The sequence below is a fragment of the Amphibalanus amphitrite genome, unplaced genomic scaffold (genome assembly GCF_019059575.1).
Source record: "Amphibalanus amphitrite isolate SeventyFive unplaced genomic scaffold, NRLGWU_Aamphi_draft 000513F_arrow, whole genome shotgun sequence".
NCBI lineage: Eukaryota > Metazoa > Arthropoda > Thecostraca > Balanomorpha > Balanidae > Amphibalanus > Amphibalanus amphitrite.
This window is the reverse complement of record NW_024882007.1, coordinates 4,359-20,300: the sequence shown is the minus strand read 5'-3', so window position 1 is coordinate 20,300 and position 15,942 is coordinate 4,359. Positions and strand designations below refer to the sequence as shown.

At 54.1% G+C, this 15,942-nt stretch overlaps 1 protein-coding gene and 1 non-coding gene across 2 annotated transcripts in view; both read left to right on the top strand.

Annotated features, from left to right (window-relative positions):
* Positions 1-12,485, top strand: part of LOC122393051 (rootletin-like) — a 41,153-nt gene extending 28,668 nt beyond the window's left edge. The window contains exons 19-41 of the mRNA XM_043388634.1: positions 399-546; positions 1,169-1,296; positions 1,574-1,766; positions 2,069-2,252; positions 2,958-3,133; positions 3,397-3,582; positions 3,692-3,936; positions 4,213-4,428; positions 4,642-4,852; positions 5,438-5,533; positions 5,835-5,977; positions 6,153-6,329; positions 6,564-6,671; positions 6,831-7,010; positions 7,276-7,488; positions 8,145-8,342; positions 8,613-8,714; positions 8,910-9,008; positions 9,312-9,515; positions 9,768-9,878; positions 10,097-10,238; positions 10,464-10,620; positions 11,185-12,485. Coding sequence (XP_043244569.1) covers positions 399-546; positions 1,169-1,296; positions 1,574-1,766; positions 2,069-2,252; positions 2,958-3,133; positions 3,397-3,582; positions 3,692-3,936; positions 4,213-4,428; positions 4,642-4,852; positions 5,438-5,533; positions 5,835-5,977; positions 6,153-6,329; positions 6,564-6,671; positions 6,831-7,010; positions 7,276-7,488; positions 8,145-8,342; positions 8,613-8,714; positions 8,910-9,008; positions 9,312-9,515; positions 9,768-9,878; positions 10,097-10,238; positions 10,464-10,620; positions 11,185-11,275 — 3,708 coding nt within the window. The 3' untranslated portion in view covers positions 11,276-12,485. The remainder of the gene's footprint in view (positions 1-398; positions 547-1,168; positions 1,297-1,573; positions 1,767-2,068; positions 2,253-2,957; positions 3,134-3,396; positions 3,583-3,691; positions 3,937-4,212; positions 4,429-4,641; positions 4,853-5,437; positions 5,534-5,834; positions 5,978-6,152; positions 6,330-6,563; positions 6,672-6,830; positions 7,011-7,275; positions 7,489-8,144; positions 8,343-8,612; positions 8,715-8,909; positions 9,009-9,311; positions 9,516-9,767; positions 9,879-10,096; positions 10,239-10,463; positions 10,621-11,184) is intronic.
* On the top strand, positions 73-213 carry LOC122393060. The gene has a single exon (XR_006258617.1). It is a non-coding gene; the product is annotated as a U4 spliceosomal RNA (small nuclear RNA).
* Positions 12,486-15,942: the final 3,457 nt, after the last annotated feature.

The following is a 15,942-nucleotide window of genomic DNA, read 5'->3' as shown; positions in this document are numbered from 1 at the left end:
ATATTGCGATGAAACTAACATGGTTTTCACCAGTTCCAACATACTAGTCAGGCCATTTTTGGTTATCTGGTTATCTTTGCGCAGTGGCGATACAGTAACCAATGAGGTTTATCCGAGGTGCTGTTATTGCTAGTTGAAAACTTTACCCAATACCCCGCCTGGACGACGTGAAATACCGACGGCTAAGGCAATGTTTGGACGGCATTACGGGGCCTTTTAACCTTTGATCTGTACGTGTGTGACGCAGGATATGGTTTACAATATTCAGTTGGCTCTACTGTTTCCAAAGCCTTGAATAATTTTCCGATATTTCTACTTAGTTCCAACACTTACCTAACGCTAATAATTGTATAATGCATTTTAACTCTCCGCTCGCTTGTTTCGACCGCCGTCCCCAGATGCAGCTGTTTGAGAGTCGGACGGCGCTGGAGGCAGCCGAGACGGCCAAACGGCAGCTGCAGAAGGACAACCGGCAGTTGACCGTGCGGAGGGAGGAGCTGCAGAACAAGCTGAACCTGACGCGCAAGGACATGGACCAGGAGGGAGGTGAGATGGCTATGCCCGGCGAGCCTGGGGAAGTGGAGTACAGGGACACGAGTCTGAAACGCCGGGGGTCGGGTCGTCCTGCATTCATGGGCGAGACATGACAAGACGCCATTTTCAATGCCTTTTTATCGAGATAGTAACCGGACCAGTAGACAACAACCAGTGCAACAAATAAATAAAAGAATACTAGCACCGACTAGGTTCCCTCGGTGCGTAATTTATTTACTGCCCAGTGCTCCACGATGCTATCCTGCAGCATGACTTGTCGCCATGTCCAGTTCTTCTTCTTCTTTGTGTTTCTGGCCTGCCGCCAGGGGCGATTTCGGCCGTGCTGTCCTTCTGGGTTAGGCCTCCTGTGATTAGCGATACCTACGCCATCTGAGTGGCGGTACTGATGGCGCCATCTGATCAGCGATACGCCATCTGAGTTTTTGGCGTGACGGTAACACGCTTGGCGTGGACAGCGCACAGGTTGGTGTCCTCGGAGAGGCCGGCCAATTAGGTCTCGCTGGCCTTCTGCAGAGCCGCAACGGCATCGCTCCGGATGCGCAGGTAAGTCTTGATCAGCTGTGGACTCATATGCCTGATTTGTTTTTCGTAACACTCCTCACTTTGTTTCCAGAGCGGCTGCGTGAGTCGGTGGCCGACTTCAAGCGGCGCCTGGAGGAGACAAAGACGGAGCAGGCGCGCGTGCTCTCCGACCTGCGGCAGGGTCATGACGAGGAGGTGGCCCGGCTGGCCAGGGAAAAGGTGCGGGCCTGGTTACTGAACGGCAGTTACGGATACAGCGGGAGGAAGGGACACACTTCGATCTGGATAGTGCTTGGGGATAGCAAACGATTTGGACGGCAGGCCTGTCTCAGAAGTGTCGGTAAGGTATACCAACTTTCTGTGGCATGCTCTCTAGGAGTGAATATGTGGTAGTAGCTTGGTATTTATAGCTGATGATACCGAAGCCATATCATATAGTCATACACATTACTCACACCCCTCCCACAACTGTCATTCGCCGCGTCACTGTCGTCAGGACGAGGCGGTGCGCCAGCTGGAGACGCGTCTGCAGAAGTCGGTACAGAGCTGGACGCTGGAGCAGGACGGCCTGCTGGCGCAGAAGGAGCAGCAGCTGCAGACGCTGCACCGGGAGCTGGAGAAGCAGACCCGGTCCGGAGAGCAGCAGCTGCTGGCCGCCGAGGAGGCCAAACAGCAGGCGCTCACACTAGGTAACCAGCGGAGAATCGGACGGGCGATACATAGATAGCGGGCGGAGATTGGACGGGCGATACATGAGGCAATAGGCGATGAGCGGAGATGGAACGAGTGTTAGGTAACGATTGGGTGATGGAAGAATTCCGCAAGCGGCAGCAAGAGCCCAGGAGAGCACGTCTGCTCAGGTAATGGTCATGTGTGTTTGTAGTGCCAAGATGAATATTGTGCACTGAGTTACTGACAAATACAATTACAGTTCCCTCGCTCAATTTATAAATGGCAGTCGGTATGATCTATTTCCCTGCCCTCTCCTCAGCCCAGCAGGAGCAGCAGGCGGTGCTGGACCGTCTGCAGCAGTCCCAGCGCGAGCTGGACCAGTGTCGGACCGAGCTGGACCGGCTGAAGAGCGAGGCCTCCTCGCACGGGGAGATGTCCCGCTCCAACCTGGGTGCGCTGCACTCGGAGGTGGCCCGACTGCGCTCGCAGATCGAGGACAAGGAGTGAGTGCTTCATACCCGGAGAGGACCGATGAATGGCGACACTAACGGCCGATATTTGTTTTTTTTTTTGGGGGGGGTTAGGCCCTTTCGGTCTGACAAGACCATTTCAGAGCCGTAAGGCTGATAGGAATTAGGGGAGACATTGGTCAGGGCAGACGCTCTAGAAAGTCACCGGGGCTGAGCCCGTCCGAATGGACAGGCCGACTAGCCCCCCCCCCCCCCCCAACACTCTGCAACCGGCTACGGGGTGCGCTCCATTGGGAGCAACGGTGCGACTCCAAGGGAGCAGCCCGCACGAGATATAGGTGCCTGTCCAGCCCGGAGTGGGGGTTGCGGCGTGGAAGAGAAGGATTTCAGTATCCTGAGGATGAAAACGACGGAACGGAGTTTACGCCCGAGATGCTTGTTTTGGAACTGAATGCTTTTCTCCCTGTCTCTCATTCCATCTTATCTTATTGTCGCATTCGGTATTTTACGTTCAATACTTTCGAACACATGCTGTGACGCATAAAAGCCTCCAGTTACCCCGGGAACCTGATTCCAGCTCCCTCTGTGAAACAATATCCCGCATAAAGAAAAGACTATAAACAATCCAGGCATACCAATCGACTGTCTGAATCGTTACTTCAAAGTCAATTTGCATCGCAACCGTTTGATCTACGCTGTCTATGACAGTTATGTCCATTTTCGTTTCTTCCTCGCCAGGATCGCGCACGAGAAGGAGGTGACGTCGCTGTCGAACCAGGTGCTGGACGCCCAGCGGCTCCGCGACGTCACCGACTCGACCCTCGGTCAGCTCAAGGTCAAACTCAAGGTCACCGAGGAGCACCGCGACCGGCTCGAGAAGGAGCTCAGCGAACTCAACCGGAAACTCAAGGATGGTATGAGCCACAGAGAGAAGTCTGAGTATGAGCGAAAGGGACTGGGGTTGAAGATCGTTGTTGTTGATGCAGTCTAGATTAAGAAAAGCTGCTCGAGCAGAGGAAAGTGTTTTTGATAAAAGCATCAAGCAGTGCAGGTTCTAACAGTTAGAAACAACAGCTATAGAAATTCACACGTTTTCCTTCCATGTCCAGCTGATGCTCGGATCATTTTTTTTTTTTTCAGTGAAATCTCTTTCACATTCCTCCGCCGTCTCCCGCAGCCGAGTCGCGCCATGACGAGTGCTCCCGGTCGCTCTCGGACACGAAGCGCGCGCTCCAGGAGGCCGAACATGAGGTGACCACCCTACAGAGCAGCAACGCCGACCTGCGCGACAAAATCAAACGCCTCGAGGCCGACAAGGGAGAGCTGAAACGGTCACTCGACGAGGCCGGACAGAAAATCGCCAGTGAGTGGAAACATCGCCTGATGCTTAATGAGAGACTTGAACTGAGTATCCTTTCTGTTAAATATGAGCCATTTGACTAGGTATGTGACAACACGCTATCCGCCTCCAGTCCTGGACGCCGCCAAGGAGTCGTCCGCGCAGGAGTCTCAGGAGCTGCGGATCCAGGTGCGGGACCTGGAGCGGACGCGGCAGGAGGCGGGCCGGGAGCTGCAGGAGCTGCGCCGCCAGGGCAAGCAGCTGGAGCTGCAGCTGCAGGACCGTCAGACGGAGCTGGCCGAGCTGCAGCAGCGGCTGGCGCGACAGCAGGACGTCAGCGAGGCGCAGAAGACCGAGCTCAACACCGCCAAAAATCAGGTGAGGGGATTTGGCGGGCTGGATTACGATCAATATAAGATTCAGTTGAGTCTGACGCGATTGCAAGGAGAAAGGAAAAAAGCGATGTGATATAGAACACAACTATGACATCAACGCCGGTTTACGCATGATTATTTTCATCAAACGGAATTTCTATGAAACGTCTTCAAGCCAACGTACACGAAAAATAATGAAGGATTAAGCACCCATCCTCTCAAGCTCGACCGTAGTGCGCCCTGCTTTAACCATCTCTCTACCTCTTTATCTTTCCCGCAGCTGCGTGAGACGGAGTCGGCGCGGGACGGCCTGCAGCGGGAGCTGGCGGACTGCGAGCGGCGGCTGACGGAGCACCAGGACCGCTGGCGGTGGCGGGAGCGCGACCTCAGCGGCGCCCTGGAGGAGACGCGCGCCGCCACCCACCGGCTGGAGGACGACAAAAAGAACCTGGAGATCCGGCTGAGCGCAGCGAGCCAGGAGGCCGCCGACCTCAAGGTAGGGCGCGGTGAACGAAAAGGAGAGGCTGCAGGCGGGGACAGGAGTCGGTTGGTACATGATCGAGGGGAGATGAGTGGAGAAGTTGATGCTGCCCTTCATCACCATTTCCATATACCCTTATCTGATGCTCGATAACCGTTTTCCACGTCCTGCTCTCCAGCTAACAAATGTTGTTTGTCCCCATTTGACACTGCCTCTCTCCGTCCCCAGCTGAAGCTGCTCTCCTCCGAGGGCCGAGTGGAGGCTCTGGAGGGTCAGGTCTCCCGTCTGGAGTCGGTACGGAGCGATATGGAACACAAACTGACCTCGATGTACTCCTCTCTGCGCCGGGTGGCTGGGATCCGGCTGGACGGCGGTGGGGGAGGCCAGTGGCGACCGCCCAGTCCGGCCGGCAGGAGGACGGGCCTCACATCGGCCAGAGGTCAGTGGATGGGGTGGGGCCTGAATTAAAGGTCTGGTCAGTGGAGAGGGTGCGGTAGTTCGGATATGAGTGGAGAGGGGATAGTATGAATCAGAGGTCAGTGAACCAAGTGACCAGCTGGGTAGGAGATCGGTGTGAGGGGTTGACCTGGGTCAGAGGTCAGAGGGCTGGCCCGGATGAGTGGAAACGGGTGGCCTCGGTCAGACTCTGGTCAAAAGGATGGGAGGACTTGCGTTATCGGGGCCGCGCATGTGTCTGTGTCAGGAAGATTTTTTTTTGCGAAACATCGCGCAACATTAGACGGAGGTTTTGAGTCTAGCATGAAATTATCCCGTAAGTCATCGCTAACATTAGGAGACGGATTTTTTTTTCAGTTATTTAGCAGTGGAGCTGCTGTTTGTTGTTGCATGGCTTTTGTCCTGGTATGCGTCTTGTGGTTGTTCTTAGTCGTTCGATAGTCTCTTGATTTATATACGATGCCCAATGAACAGGCATTCGCTTAGTGTCATTTATACCGCATTGGATGATCGCCTGTACTAAGAATTCGTATTCATCTACTTTCATTTTGATTTCGTTACGACGTAGAAAGCACCGGTTCATTCGGCACCCTTGAGGAGCTGGAGTCGCTCATTGTTGGCATGGAAGAGCGGGCGAACCGACAGGCCACAGCTCGAGCTCGGGGTAAGTCGTGACGCTGAACTTAACTTACCTACATGACAAGGTACCCGTGAGAGACAGCGAGTTTGTTACCGAAAACGATCAATAATAAATACGCAGCTCAACTGACATAATTCGCTAAGTTTCGTATACGTACTTTGTTCTAATTGTCTCATAATGTTAGCCGCTCCCATAGTAACAAAAGGCACCCTGGATTACCCGGACTGTCCAACCATTAAATATTCACCCTCTTGGCCCTAAATTGTGCGGTCATTAACCTCTCCCATCCTCGATGACCTGCTCTGACCGGTGTGTCACGCTCCAGGTGACGTGCTCGACTCGGAGCGCAGCGCCGGCTTGGAATCGGTAGCCGGCGGGCCGCCGAACGCTGTCGATGTGGACCCGGAGTTTGTCCGACAGGGCCTCAAGGACCTGATGCAGCAGGTCAACAGGATCGAGAGACAGCGGGTAAGTTACTCTGCACCGCACCGTGTCATTTTCTCACTCGCTAACCTCAGCTGTTCTCAATTTTTCCCTACATACTCTCTGAGTTTTTACCCATCTACCCTCCATACAATTTTCATTTTATCCCTTCCGCGCTCTATCCACTCGCCTCTCACGAACCGCCACACCGTGTCATCAGGACGAGGCGCAGTCCCAGGCTCAGTCTGTGGAGTCGGAACTGGAGGAGCTGAGAGCCACCCACCGTGAGACCCGGCAGAAGCTGGAGACGTGTCAGCAGCAGCTGGCCGGCCTGCAGACCGAGAAACGCTTCCTGGACGCGCAGCTGGCGGATACCAGGAGCCAGGCGGGGGCGCAGGTCAGGGAGCAGTCAGGGCGTATTTCAACTGTTGGGGCGAGATCAGACAGCAGCCGGGGCAGGGGAAACATAGTGAAGGTTATCGGTCTGGACTTGGTCTGGAGGCAGGTCCAGCAGCGCTGCGGTCTGGGTCATTGGCTCACTATTAATTTGATGAGGCGCCGAAATTTGGTAGTACTTCAATAGCTGCAAAGTCGTATCACGCCATGATTTGTTCCACATTTTCTGCTCCAGGAGGAGGCGAACAAGAAGCGGGAGCGCGAGACGCGCACGCTGCAGGAGCGTCTCGGCCGGCTGGAGACGACCAACACCAAACTCCAGATGGAAAAGGAGGTGCTAGAGGTACGAACAACTAAGACATCGGGCGTGATGGCCACGAACCTCTCAACCTCTCACAATGTTCCACCCCCCATCCACAATGATTATACTCTGATACCTCTGTATATATGTCACCTCACGGCTCGTCCAACCGACCCCCCCCCCCCCCCGCCGCGGTTCCAGGAGAAGCTGGGCACTCTGCGTCGTCAGGAGTCGTCGACGGACGAGGAGCGCCGCCAGCTGCGCCACTCCCTGGAGCAACAGGAGGCGCGCGCTGCACAGCTGGAAACGGCCCGTCGCGGACTGGAGGGAGACCTGATGAGGGCCAGACAGCTGGTGCATGACAGAGACGCCGAGATCGAGGTGAGGGGGAGGGAGGAGTGTGTGGGGTTTGGGAGGGGCGATGAGGATGGCGAGTGATTGGGTGAGCTGGAGAAGGTTTTCTGAAGAGTAACATCGGGTTACCACTTACCAGCAGGGTAAATATCTATCCAAGCTCAATACATTCATTTCTTTAGGCACCGCTCCTCCAGTACCGCTTAGCATTTATTTATGTAGTTGTACGAGGCTACAGGTTACCAGTTAGACCTCTGATAGACACCGGTTGACCCTCCTGCTATTCCTCCAGAGCCTGCAGTCTCGCCTGGAGGAGGCGCAGAAGTCTGTCACCTCGTGCGAGGAGCGCTGCGCCCACCTGCGTCTGACGGTGGACCGGCTGCAGCGGAGGGCGGCCGCCGCCGACACGGGCCACGCGGAGAGCGAGGACCGTGTGGCGCAGCTGTCCACTCAGCTGGCCGAGGCCGGCGCGCAGACAGCCCACCTGCAGGATCAGCTGCAGCAGGTGAGGGACACAGGGACCAGCTATAGCAGGTGAGGAAAACACTGGATTGAATGGCGAGAAAAGTATAGTGTGGACCAAGCTGGATAACTTGCTAATCCTTATTGTGGTAGTGACGGAACGGAGACGTTCGATGTTGTTTATACCAAAAATAGCATTAACTTGCAGGCTGTTATGTCGCGCTGACTATGGATTGGTCATTGACCTTGTTGGAATATCTTGCGACACCAAGAGACCGCACCGTTCCGTGCTTCTATCCTCAGGATACAGAAATCCTTCTCCTCCACGCCGCAACCCCCTCCGGGCTGGACAGGCAACTTTATCCCATGCGGGCTGCTCCCTTGGAGCGGCACCGCTGCTCTCGAGGGAGCGCACCCCGTAGCCGGGTGCAGTGAGTACCTTGGGACTGGGTGGCCTGTCCTCTGGACGGGCTCAGCCCCGGTGACTCACTGGGGTGCCTGCCCAGACCAATGTCTCCCCCTATATCCTATCATCCTCCCGGCTCTGAAATGGTCTCATTGGACCGAAAGGGCCTAACCCAAAAAGAAAAGAAAAAAGGCCGACATCCAATTCCCTTTCGTTTCCTGTCCCTAATGGGTCTATCCTGTCTCCAGTTACCTTCCCATCAACTATGAGTGTGTTCACCCGTCCGTCCACAGACCCAGCGGCAGCAGCAGCTGGCCGAGCAGGAGCGGGCGGCGGCCGAGGAGCGTCTCTCGACCGTCCAGCAGACCGTCACAGAGCTGAAGCGGCACAACGAGCAGCTGGTGGAGCGGAACGGCGTCACGCAGAGGGAGCTGGCGCAGGAGAGGCTCTCGCGCTCCCAGCTCGAGCTGCAGGTCAAGACCAGCCAGCAGGTGAGGAGGGAGAGAAGGGGGAAGGAAGAAGGGGTAAGGCGGATTAGAGAGGAGCGTAGCAGGATGAAAGATGCCAGCACATATTGCTGGTCGGAGGTGATCGGGTTGTGAACTGTGTGAGCGATGCGACTGCCTGTGCTCTAAGCATTGGCATTAGATGCTTCAACCTGTCTCTACGGTTCCGATTTTCTCACACCACACCGAACTGTCAATGTCCGTGGTTCTTTGCCGCTCTGGATGACTGATTTGTCGCGTCCTCGGCTCGACCAGGGTCTGGAGCAGCGGTCGGGTCGGGAGCAGGAGCTTCTGGAGCGGATCAGGCGCCTGGAGACTGACAAAACCGAGCTCACCGACAAACTCGCCGTACTCCAGGTAAGAAATGGCGCGTGACGTTTACGAGGAATGCGAGACCGACAATCCTCTGGTTCCGCCTCTCGTATCTGATCATGGAGGCCAGTTTACAAATCAGCGCTAATAAGATGTCGAATGGACGTGTTCTCACTGAGACGTGCCCACGTAGGACCGACTCAGTCTTGGTTATAATACCACCCTGACTCTGTGTTTCAGCGCAAACTGTCTCAGATTGAGGTTGAAAAGAAGGACCTGGAGCGTTCCCAAATCCAGCTGGAGAAGGATCGAGCCGCCCTCATGAAAACGCTCGACAAGGTAACGCACTGATGGCAAGGACGTGTCCACGTCGTTACTGATTGCTGGACAGTGACCTGACCAAGTCCACCGCAGACGTCAGCTTGCCCAAACATCTCATTGGCTATCACCAAACAATCCACTGGACGTGAAACGGGTCTTGAATTTCTATCTCATTCCTTAGCACACTTATACCGTGGCAAGATTATCCATGATTGCCCACCGACTGCTCAGTGTTTAGTGACTGTCCCAAACAGGGCGTAGTGTCTACCAGCGCTCCCCAGTAACAATCAGCTCCCACCTCCCCCCCCCCCCTCCCCACAGGTGGAGCGGGAGCGTCTCCGCGCGGACGAGACGGCCACCAAGACGACCCTGGAGCGGACGGCGCTGGACCGCTCCCTGTCGGTGGTCGAACAGGAGAACCAGCAGCTGCAGCGCCAGTGCAGCTCGCTCGAGCAGCAGCTGCACCAGCTGCAGCTGCAGCTGGCCCAGCGCGGCACCCAAGCGGCGCACGGACAGCTCGGCAGGGTCAGTCGGGTGGGGGTGGGTGGATGGGGAATCGGGGATGCCTGGGAGATTTTACTTCAACTTGATTATGGTATGGGGTTTAGGGCGCCTTGGCGACAAAGGCCATTTGGCACAGTTCAAGTTGTGTGAAATGAAGAGCGAGTGTATGAAAGAAATTGAAGTTAATTGTAATTAATTAAACCGTCATTGCTGATGAGCATGACCGTGAATCTGGCTTTAGAATTCGAATGACTGACCCCACTCCCACACTAGGAGTCCCAGTTGGAGTTGGATCAGCTGAGGGCCCGCTACGTCCAGCTGGAGAAGACGATGCAGGCCAAGGAGCGCAACTACAAACAGCGGATAGTCGGCCTGGAGCAGCAGGTGGGCCGAACTCCACTGTATGCCTGTGTTGCGACAGACATTGTCCCGCGATTGTGGTACTTTTCTGATTGCGCAGTCTGGTTATCCGGTCTCCGGCTTGTCTCCAATTCATGTTATTACGCAAACCTCATGCGTTCTTACCACGTAACATTTTTCCTTTCTAACCCGATCGGTAGCTACCATGCCGCCCACTGTGACTCTGACCCTCGCTCTGTCAGATCCGTACCCTGAAGGAGCAGCTGTCGCAGGAGATCCGCACCCGGCAGCAGTATATCCTGCGCAGCACGCGGGCTGGAGAGGAGATCCGGGAGATCCGCTCCTCGCTCGACGAGAGCCTCAGGAACGTCAGCGCCAACGAAGGTGGGCTTGGGTGGGAGACACCCGACCGAGATAGCCAGGGGGAGGGGAGCTGCTGGGTGGAGACAGACAGTGGCGCGCCTATCCACTGCCTAATGTATTCAGTTTAAGACTGTCCAGCGAATCGAAACCCCTACCGCACGTAAACCCCTTTCCGACCACATGAGACATTCCGACCTGTACCGTCTGACCATCACCACAACTGACCCCCCCCCCCCTCCCCACCAGGTCTGGACGGCGCGGCGCTGGACTCTGAGTCCCGCCGGCTGGACTCTGCCGTGGACCGACTGCGCGGCTCCAGCGTCCTGCTGACCCCGTCCCGACTGGGCCGGTCCCCGAGACTGGTGGTCACCGCGCCCGGCAGGTCACGCACCGTCAGCCCGAGGTGAGTTGAGATGAGTTGTCTGAGACAGTGGCGGATCCAGGATTTTCACTGGGGAGGGGCTGCAGGTCATAATTGGGCGCCACGCCCCGGATGGGCGCCATAGTCGCATCGTATTGGCGCTGAAATATTGGCGCCCAGTGGCCCTGACAAGAGGCGCCCAGGATCAGTATGTACACAGTGACACCACACGATTGGAAATATCGGTGCGGAGCGTACTGAAACGACGTTATTCGACTGATTTTTGCATCCTAGTCCTAGTATGCGGCACTCCGATGAGTTGCGAATTGAAAATTGGCGCCACTGCGCCTTCGGCGCAGTGGCGCCAGTTTTCCTTGGGTGGGGGCTGCCAGCCCCCGCAGCCCCCCCCCCTGGATCCGCCACTGGTCTGAGAGCAGCGAGGACTGAGGATGACATGTGGATTATGTACTGAGATGTTTGCCTTCGACATGTCCTACGAATTTATAACCTCATCTAATGGTCTGAACAGCTGCTGTCTGGATTGCTGCTGCGGCTACAATTCAGCTGCTGGCGCGGTCTTTCACAACGACCTGCCCCCTCTTCCAGGTCCCCACGTCTGCGGGTGCCCGCCCCCTCACCTGGCCGGCGCGCCGCGACGCAGACACCCCCAGCTCGTCGTAACCTCGGCTTCCACTGACATCTGGCGACCGCGCCTTGAAGCTAAAGTTCCTGCCGCCACCGCTCCTGCAACCAAAGCGACCAATTTCAGCCGGCCACTGCCAGTCGAGTGCAATACGTAGTTCTTCTAATGCGACGTAGCTTATAGGACGTAGTGTTTGTAACGAACGTGACTGCTCTCATGTGTTGGGCGGTCAGTTGCCACAAGATGTGGTCGTGCCGTGCGGACTGTCAGTCCCCCCGTCCCAAGTGTGCCTCTCGGATTCACGGGAATTTTCATAGGTGGGGTTTTATCAGCTTTGGGGACGATGTTTTTTTTTAGCGTGGAGTCTTACTTTAGTGTGTAACTGCCTGCGAGGTTTTGATGTCATATGGACGAGCTTTTAGCCTTTACGCCGGTCGTTTACCGAGTTTTACCATTGCATGCGATGTTTTGTACGTTCCAGCAATTTCGGCACAGTGCACAATGGCGCTTGTGATTTTTTTCTTCCGATGTCGTTTGCTGGTTTCGCGTCACTCTTGTTCCATGCAACTCATTCCACACATTGTTCATTTCCGCTTATTTTCTCATACTGCCTCATCTCATTGTGCGCGACCCCTCGAGTCAAGCGCTTCACTGCTGGCTGCGACAATATCCTGTAATCTCATCATCCCGCCGCTGCCGCCTCACGCTCCGTATCTATGGCCATACGGAGACCTAGCCCGCATCCTAGCTTCGCGAAGCGCTCTGTATCGATGTACCGAGTCGTGCGGCACTGCGGGGACTCTGCTGCGACAGAGTCTCACGCCAGAGCCGACCACCGACCCGTCCAGAAGTATAGTGGCATCACAGTGGACACCCAACGGTTCAACTCCCGTCCGCCGAACTAGTCAGTCGGCTACTTCGAGTGAAACCTGAACGCCATGGGTTCAAAGAAACATGAGAATTGACCTCAAAATGATACCAATGTGTAGTTTTAATAGGTTTTACCGTTGTACAACACAGCACTGCCATGGCCTTTTGTTTCATGCACGGGTCAGCTGTAAAGCCCACCTTTTCCCGTTATGTTTGCGGTTACGGGGAACAGGAGTCATTGTTCGGTTACTGTGCATGTCAGCATCTCCGCGTTGCATCATTTGACCTCCGCGCCAGTCATGTGTTCTCAGCAGTCTGTATGTGTTCGCCTTGGCGTGTGGCGTGTTTGGTTTCGCGTCCCGAGGCCGAATGGGAAATACAGCCCCTTTCTACCTGCCGTAGTGTACTGTCCTGACATCTGGTGATGGAAACCAGAACTTGCGTTTTGATATCAGCCGCTAGATGGCAGAAGACTGGAGGCCCTAACCATGAACCCTGCAAAAAAGCGCTGTCACGATTATACTTATATGATGAGATATTACCCGAATTTACAATGGTCGCTGATAATCACTACTAATGTCCAGAGCTGGGCGCGTTCCTCGATTTTCGGTAGTGCGTTAGCGTTCCTGCGTTCCTCCGGCCGTTCCTCATTTTTTTTCGTTCGGTGCGTTAGCGTTCCTGCGTTCCTGCGTTCCTCCCTCAAAAATACCGCCGAACCACGCGGCGCGGGCCCAACCAAACACGGGGCGAATCGATCACAGAATACCCAGAATGGCGACGTGGGGCCGAAAAGCAGCTCGACATCTCTTTTCCGAATCGAATATCTGAAATACGTTTTACCAATATCATCCGTAGGGTTTTCAACAAAAATACGACCTGCTTAAAAACAATAGTTTAGTTAAAAGATGTATCTTAGTAAAAGTTATCATATTTACTCTACACATTTAATGCCTGAAACTGAATCGAATAGTAAACATCACCACTAAAAATCTTTAATGCCTGAAACCGAATCGCATAGTAAACATCACCACTAAATCTAAGCAAGCCTTCCTCGATTCGACTGACAAGTGGCGCCTCTACCGGCAAACACACGTACTCGAGATTCAAAGATTTGACACAGAGGTCATTGGCAGCAATATAATTTTTCGGGTGGTTCCGCAAGAACGCAGGAACGCTTCAAAATTTCGGGTGGTGCGTTCCTCTTACTTGCGTTCCTTTGAAAAACTTTGCGTTCCTGCGTTCTTGCGTTCCTAAAAAGGGCGGTGCGTACGTACGGAAGAACGCAGGAACGCACTAAAGGAACGCACTTGCCCAGCTCTGCTAATGTCATCCATAGTGACGTGCGAAAATGGACGCACTTACGGGCGTCGCACCACGACAAACCCTCGTGACGGGGACAATTGACGAACTTTGGTCCGGGAGTTGATGAGAGAGTATTTACCTGACACTTTAACCCAATCAAGTGTTATATAATACTGAACGAGGCCGGTGTAAATAAATTTTCAAGACCGAGGTCCTTACTGGATTTTTGAACGAGGCCGAAGGCCGAGTTCAAAAATCAGTAAGGACTGAGGTCTTGAAAATTTATCACCGGCCGAGTTTGGTATGTATTTTACTGTATGCCAATGATAAATTTATTTTCTGGACCGAAGCTCTTAGCCGACTTAGGAACGAGACCATCCCAAAATGTTGGCTTTAGTGCATTCTGGTAATGCATTTTTGACCGTGGTCAATTTGCTTACACCAGTTATTACCACACCCCTCTGGCTAATGTATTTGAATAGGCCAGGCATACAGTAATCACATTTACTACACATACAAAAACAAATTAACCCTCGCCCGTAAACGGCGATCTGCCACCTTCGCCCATGCAGGGGGGGGGGGGGTTGGTGCGACCCCCCCCCTTGGCGTTTGAAAACGGAGCGTCGTAGAGCTTAGCGGAAAAGACCAACGGATTGCTCTCGCCGAGATCTCGCGATTGGTGGTATATTTTTTGGTCCTAGGTCAAAATTTGACCTACTTTTGACCGGTCAAAGGTCAAATTTTCGGAAAAATAGACTTTTTCAAATTTTCCGCGGCGATTGTGGCAAAACGGTGGGAGATATCGACTTGAAACCTTCACTATCGTGTTCCTTGATCAATTCTCTATCGTTTGGTATGTATTTCGTTTCCCTAGCTCTAAAAATGGCGCGTTGGGAGCGCCGGAAGTCGGCAAGGTCACAGTCGGCGGCAGAAATTCGAAAAATCAAAATTTAAATTTTTGAAATCTGATTGTATTTTTGGATTTGGGATGTCCATTTGCTCCCTATAGAAGCTAATATTGCTGCATATTCCCATTGAGGTGACAAGAATTAGCAAAATAGTGGTTCGGGCGCTTTTCAAAAATAGTACCGGACGCTGTTCCTCTTGTGACGTCATAGCTCCGTGACCTGACCTGACCCGGTCAAGTTTCTTATACCATATGATAGCCAATACTTGCCCCAACATGCATGGGAAGTTTCATCACGATCCGTCAACCGATGTCCGTACCACCGGCAGGAAACCTCGGGCGTTGGCACTCAGTTTGTGAAAATCCGGCCGGAGGCTGTTCCCTTTGTGACGTCATAACTCTGTGACCTGACATGACCCGGTCAAATTTTTTTCATCAAAAGATGCGCAAGGTTTGCCCCATAAGGTACCCAAAATTTGGCGGCGCTGCGCGCCGCCGTTTTTGCACTATTTCCGAAAAACCTCAGGGGGGGTTGCACCAACCCCCCCCCCCCTACATGGGCGAGGGTTAATAAAAAGGTGGCCGAACAGACTCGAGTAATCTCCAGCACAGGGAGCTGATAAGTTGTGTGTTACGAACTCAGTGTTGGACCCACCAAACAAGCCAATGCGGACGGAGCACCATAGTTGAACACTCACATACATTCACTATCTGTGCTACAACGCCAGCCACTAGTGGCTTCAGCCAGTGACCGGCACTGCCCCCCTCCCTCCCCCCCCCCCCCCCGCCGACCAGCGTGTCAGCGCGGCAGGATCCTCCGTGCGACACGGGCCGCCGGCGGAAAACACCAAATACTACATATTCCCGAGCTGAGGTATGCAAGTTGTGATCGGGACTAGCACCACCGCGGTTGGCTCCGGGCCTCATTTACATGTGGTTGATATGTCAACGGACTACCAGCGGTTGCCAGCCTGTGTGGTTAGCTTCAGCGACTAGCGAATCTTTCAATACGATACTGAAAAAAACTGCGGGAATGGCCGTGCCCATTACGTGTTGCGGTCATTTACCTACCCTAGCCTCGGTGGCACTCGCCACTCAGTACAGCACATACTATGGAAATCCCGGGTTTATGTGCAGTGGCCGATTAATTAGTGGCCACCATCCCTTATGCAACCACCTAAGTACCGTCGCTGAGCATCCCCGGCTGACTAAAACTGGACTGATGTAACCGTTACACGAACTGAACGCGTCACAAATCTGTCGGAACGGGTTCCGTTCCGTCGTCAACTGTGAAACATCCGTCGGCATTCCAAGATGAGGACGCATACCTACATAGCGTCATCGTTCGGTTCGCCGCATTCCTCGCGTAAAAACTACACGCACAATAGGCACCCGCTTCGCAAGGAATTTTGATGATGGCCACGCAGAAAAAGGAGAGAGAGAGGGAGAGAGAGAGGGGGGAAGGAGAGAGAGAGAGTAGGTAAAGAAAGGGAGAATGAGTGAGTGAGTGAGTGAGTGAGTGAAAGAGAGAGAGAGAGAGAGAGAGAGAGAGAGAGAGGGAGAGAGAGAGAGAGAGAGAGAGAGAGAAAGAGAGAGAGAGAGAGAGAGAGAGAGAGAGAGAGAAAGAGAGAGAGAGAGAGAG